The sequence below is a fragment of the Trichosurus vulpecula genome, chromosome 2 (genome assembly GCF_011100635.1).
Source record: "Trichosurus vulpecula isolate mTriVul1 chromosome 2, mTriVul1.pri, whole genome shotgun sequence".
Lineage (NCBI taxonomy): Eukaryota > Metazoa > Chordata > Mammalia > Diprotodontia > Phalangeridae > Trichosurus > Trichosurus vulpecula.
Window position 1 is genome coordinate 390,239,417 of NC_050574.1, and position 6,000 is coordinate 390,245,416.

Sequence of the window (6,000 nt, forward strand, 5' to 3'; positions counted from 1 at the left end):
ATCCCACATGCACATTTTACTTGTCATTCAAAAGGTGAGAAACTCTTCTGAAACAGCATATATTCCCACATCCAGATAGAAAAGAGAAACAAGGGAAAGCTCCTGATTTTGACACTCAGGGAAAAGTTGTAAGAGAATTAAAGGAAAGGGGTGGGGGAGGAAAACGAGAAGTTAAGGGTTAAGTAAAAACGTTCCCAATTTGTTGAATGAAGATACCAAAACATTACACTCTCCACAACCTTTATCCAGAGCTGGAAACACTCAGAAAAAAATTCTCCTTCGCTTCAAGGTATTTCTTACCATAATGCTAATGTTTGCACATCAGATTAACCCCAAAGCAACGGAGACTGCAAACCAGAAGTGGGAAAAAGTTTTAAACACTCCAGTCACCAAATCATAGAATAAAATAAAGACATTTAGATAGAAATCACATAAAATAATATAGAAGAAAACAAAGGACAAGCATGAAGACAGCAGAAATAAAATCTCACTAGTTTTTCAACATGATTACCAAGAGCATTTGTCATTATCAAAATGACAAGCAGTTTGATAACCACGCTTTAACTAATGACATTATTTTGCCTTGTTCCATTTGGAATTCAACTTCCACTTGTGGAAACATCTCTCAGAATTATGGCAAAAGCAAATTGGTTTCATTTAATGGCACAGATAGATTAGCAGTATATTATCTATTTCTTCAAGGAAATCTCACTTTGGGAAATGAGAACAGTTGTAGACCACTATGTCCCACTTAGTGATATTAACATTCGGAATTGACACTCAATTTGCATATCTTACGTTCATTAGAGCATCTGTGATTTGGAGAAGGCAAATTTTCTCCAAGACACAAAATAATCCGAAGTTGGGTTATATATTTATCAAGAAATTTAACAGTTATTTCTCCATGGTAGCAGTATCACCAAAGGCTTTTGTCAAACTCAGCACTGATTGAAATAAAACCCATTTAATTACTCTTGACTCCCATACAACCACATTCATTTCAGAGCTAAGGAGGCCACATGTGTATGAGAATTTTGCCTCGGCGGGAGAGCATCTCGACATGTCCAAGAAGGGAGCTGAATAGTGTTGGACTACCAGCATTCCTGAAGCTCATCAAGTTATGGTGTCTACATGAGATTTTGGTCTACTAGTTCAACTCCATTAATAATCATTAGCTAACATTTATATAGCGATTACTATCTGCCAGGCACTTTGCTAAATCCTTTATTTTATGATCTCAATTTGATCAAGCCTGGAAGGTAGATGCTATTATTGTCCTCATCTGTAAAATGGGCAAAATTGAGGCAAACAAACATTAAGTGACTTGCCCAGGGTCACACAACTATTAAGTACCTGAGTCTGGATTTGAAAACAGGTCTTCCTGACTACAGGCCTGGCATTCTATCCATTTCACCAGCTAGCTGCCCTTTAGAAAAGACCATGGAGTTCTGGTCCAACTCTATATAGCATCAATTCCTGAGAATTCTATGTTGATTAAATCCAAGACACTCTCTCTTCAGTAAAGCTGGAGATGCTATCAGAAACTCCAGACTTACCCAGATTCCCAGGCCTGCCAAACACCAACCTTGACCCTCAGGGAGCTAAAGGCAGGAAGTTGTGAGCTGTTGAGTGTGCAGTCACAACCTGACCTCTCCAGTTGGAGTTATTCTGAGTTGATTTCCCGGAGACACCTCCTAGGATAATTATCAATATGGACAGAACCCTGAGGAAACCCTTGTTCATACTGATCCTGACTTTGCAAAAAGTTTTGGCTACCATCAGACTAGCCTCAGGAATGTAGCATGCCCTGTGGTCAACCAGCCACAATCTGTAAAAATGTTTGTCAATAGCTCCATACTAGGATAGACTAAAAGGTCAGTGAGGTCAGTTACTTACATCTGTCTGGCATAGCACGAGCACATCCTGTTTTCTGAGCGATCGAAAAGATGTGACAACAGAAATTTTCTGAGGTCTTTGCCGTAGTCCTTAGTTAAGAAAGCATAAGGAATTAGTGGAAAGAGACAAGCAGAGGAAAAGATATCTGGTAATTCTTATCAAAGAAGATCAGGCCTACCTGGGAATTGTGAAACCTCTCTACTGAGAAAAAGGTAGAAGGGAAGAGGGAAGCTGTGCAAGATCAGCTCCAGAGAATGTTTTCAAAATGCCAAGAAAGGAAAGTCAAGCAAATGAGCTGCATTTCTCAGGGCTTAACTATTCCTAAAGCAAGCTATGCAAAATAATACTTAGTTGCTAGGTGGTCATGGCTTATAACCTCAGCTAAGGTCTTGTTCTGCCCAGCCCAGGCAACGGTATTGTATAACCAGAAAGGTCAGACTGCAGGTGGCTTTTTCTCCTAAAACCAAGAATGCAGATGTTATCTGCCAGACACTTCCAGTCCATCCTTTTCTTTTCTACTAGCCTGCAGACAGGAAACCTCACAGGCCTTTCTGACCTTGCTTACCAGGCACCTGTGTCACATGGGGGGAAAAACCGCTCAGTTGGAAGAGGGGACAATGTTTAGTATTTTTGGAGTATGGTTTTTCAGAGAGGAAGTAAAAAGGAGAAGGGATAAACTGCAGAAAACTTAAACGGTGTAGAACCCGGTGGGGCTGAGGAAGTAAAACAGCGAGCAGAAAGAGCAGTTGGAGATCCATTCTTGGCCATTGTCTTCCACCAATAATGTGACCTTGGGTAAGTCTTCCAACCTCTCTACCTCAATTTCTTCCTCTGTAAAATGAGCCAGTGGTATTTAACAATCTCTGAAGTTCCTTCCAGCTTTAAAACTACATGATTCTAAACTTTCCTCAGCTTTCAGCTATAGGTGGAAACTAATACATGGAAAGGGAGTAGTATATCAGCAAAGATAGATAAGGACCTATCCTAGCTAGGTACCCCTCAGGAGCTGAACCTGAAAATCTTGAGAAATCTGGAAGAGATGAAGGCAGGGAGGAGGTTACCTGGGAAATGAGAACCATTATGGATCAGATTTTAGTTGGGACCCCAAAAAGGTTTGTTTTTGGAAGCATAAGGTTAAGTGCTGGTTAACTAAATCTGAATTCTTATCTCTGGGTGTGCGGGGCTGTAAGGAGAGTCGCCCCCTTTTTTAAGATTCTGAATTGGAGAGTTGGAAAAGATATAATAAAATGTTTGCATTGAGGATAGGTGAATGTGCAGCAGGAAAAGGACTCTTCTTCCTTCATATAAGAGATCAGACAGCTAAGATTAAGGGTAGAGAGAAAGCAAGGTGGCATTTATCGACTGACCTCTTCTGGAAAGGTACCTCATCCAAATGGGGATGAGGAAAATGGGGCAGAGAATCCACTACAGAACATCCCCACCTGGCCCTCTCCACAAACCGCAAATGAAAAGTGGGCAGATACCACTTTCTGACACGTGTTACACATTCTTTCAGACTAGCTCACTGAAGAGGCAGCTGCAACAGTTTTAATCTCCATGTACTGAAGCGCTCGGTGTCCCAACAGAGGGGGGAAAAAGCCAGTAAGAAAAGAAAAAGACCAGCCCCGCGGCAAACCACTGTCACCAGAAAGGAGAAAGGGAACCTTCTTCCAAGAAAGCCTGAGAAGCCCCAGAAAAGGACAAAGAGCCCTGAAGGGGGTGAAGAGCCTGGAGTCTTTCGCACTGGGCACACTCAGCTGCATTCCACTGGGGCAGAGTCGCGGGAACAAACTTTCTAAACATGAAAACCTTTTCCCATCGCCACCACGCCCTACTCTGGGCGATAGGAGATGGAGTTTTTAAAGGAGCAAATATCTTGGCCCAAATGCTTAGTCGAACCCCTTCCTCAGGACCAAAACTGTGCAATGGGCGATGAAACAGATCTTCCCCTCGTCCTCACTATCCCCCAATGTTTTTGTGGACCCCAATTTCAAGAAAAGGAGGGAGAAAATCATCCTTTACACCTTTGTGCCTCGGAGCCAGTACCTACCCCGCCACCCCACCCAGAAGCAAGCTCTCCCGGCCCGTTTCTAGCTGTCCCTGGTTCACCTGCAGTAGACAAGGCAGTCCATGTGGTTGATCTCGTGGTCCGAGCGGTGGCGGCTGTAATCCTCCCAAAGGTCTTTGATGGCGGTGACCGCCAGGATGAAGAGCACCGGCGCCAAGGCCAGCTCGGGCTGGAAGGCGTTCAGGACAGGCACAAAGTTAAACAGGGCAATCAAGACGAAGTACACGTTAGCCAGGCGATGAAACTGCTCAAAGAGGTTCTTGGGCAGGAAGGACAGCACCGTGTACTTGGTTGTCTTCAGCCGGTTGTCGGCTAAGTACTGGGAGCCTCCCTGACTCCGCTGCCACCGATGGGGAGCTCCTTTCGCAGCTACATCGGGCTCCCCACCCCCCGGGGGCGGCAGCAGGTTGGAGCGCACGGTCCTGGTCTTGCTCTCTCTCCTTCGCCGGCGCCGCTGCTGTCTGTGTCTCCTCGGCTCCTCTGGCCGCTGATCCCCATCTTCTCCCGCTGCTGTTTCTTTCCTTCTCGCCCCTTCGTCTCTCGCCATGGCCTCTAAAGCTTCCGCTGCTTGCTGCCCCAGGACACCGCACTTCAGCCCCAACCGAGGATGAGCTAAGTGGTGCGGCGAGTACTTGCTACAACTTCTCAGTCTAAAGCACAGCCGTGTGCCTCTAGCAGTCACTCCCGCTCCCTCTTTTTTCTCTCTCCCTCTCTCTTTTCCCCCACCCCTTCCAGATCTGGGTGTGTACACACGTCCCGTACGCTCCCTACTCCAGTCTCTTAAGTGATCTTCACCCCTCTCTTTCTACTCGGGGCTCCCAGCCCTTGGGAAGAGAAGGGTGGAAACGCCTCGCTCTGTGGGAGTAGAGATCCACCAGTCCTCCTCCTTCCACCCTTACTCCCCCCTCCTCCCTCCTCCCCCTCTTACCCCCCTCCCAGTTCCTGTACTCTGCTACAATCCCTCCTTCGTCCGCTGCTGCCACCTCCGCCCACAGCACCCAGAGTTCAGACAGATCCCTCTTCGCCTCTAACTTTTTCTTCCTTCTTTCTTAAATTTGCAAGTCGGGTGGCTGGCTGCAGCCCCTGAAGCTGCGGCTGCCACGGCTGCTGCTAAAGGCAGGATTGAATGACTGTCCAGTTGTCTCCATGAGCTGGGGAGTCATACAAAGTAACCCTTGTACTACTGTACGTCACTTACCAACGCCTGGCTCTGGTTTCCGCTCTACTGCTAAAAAATCGGGCAGAAAGTCAACACACACCAAGACAGTCCCCCGCCTCCATCCCTAACTTACACCCCATCTCTCTCCCCACACAACCCTGCTCCACGGTGGAATAAAAACATCACTTCTACCCACCAGGCGTGGGCTCAGACGGAGAAAAGAAGCATAACTGGAAACTTTAGGAAGGTTCAGTTTCGTTTCTAAGAAGCGTTAGTTAACTCGCTCAGGACGTCCAAAATGTTTGGATCCTATCAGGATGAGAAAGTGGAAATGGGGACAAACAGCCCTGTTGTCACCTAAGCCTATTCACTTTATGAAACCCAGTCCTTCTATCTTTTGGATGGGTCTCTGGGAAACATCGAGGATTAAAGTTCATTACAACAGAAAGGGGATGCAAATTAACGTTTTTTTATAACCCTCATTTGTCTGGGGAAACCTGACAAGACTGATTCCCTTGTTGATACTCCCCAATTTTCCTTCGTTAACCTTACCCTTCTCTCTTCCTGCAGGTCCCAGCTGAATCTTCGGACTCCGTAATTGTAGCAATGGAGTTTCCCCGCGCCCCTTCCAATTTCTCTAAAGTGGAGTTAAATTGCCCTGGGGAGGCTGTTGTGGATGGGGAGCCGAGGGGAGTAGGGGGGAGGAGTGTGTGCCTGTGTGGGTGGGTAGGTAGGTAGGTGTGTTTAGGGACGGGAAAACAAACATCTGCAGAAGTCCAGTGGCCAACGGTAGGTTTTGCTTGCAAGGAAGTTTTGTTCACCCTTCCAGATTGATACAGATGTGATATACTTCTATTTCCCTCCGATCTCCTCCCTT

The 6,000-nt window shown here is 46.2% G+C and overlaps 1 protein-coding gene across 1 annotated transcript in view; it reads right to left on the bottom strand.

Moving 5' to 3' along the window:
- The window catches only part of ATP10A (ATPase phospholipid transporting 10A (putative)), a 275,874-nt gene extending 271,047 nt beyond the window's left edge, over nucleotides 1-4,827 (bottom strand). The window contains exon 1 of the mRNA XM_036745018.1: nucleotides 4,006-4,827. Within this exon, the coding sequence (XP_036600913.1) occupies nucleotides 4,006-4,511 (506 nt within the window). The 5' untranslated portion in view covers nucleotides 4,512-4,827. The remainder of the gene's footprint in view (nucleotides 1-4,005) is intronic.
- Between the last annotated feature and the right edge of the window lie 1,173 nt (nucleotides 4,828-6,000).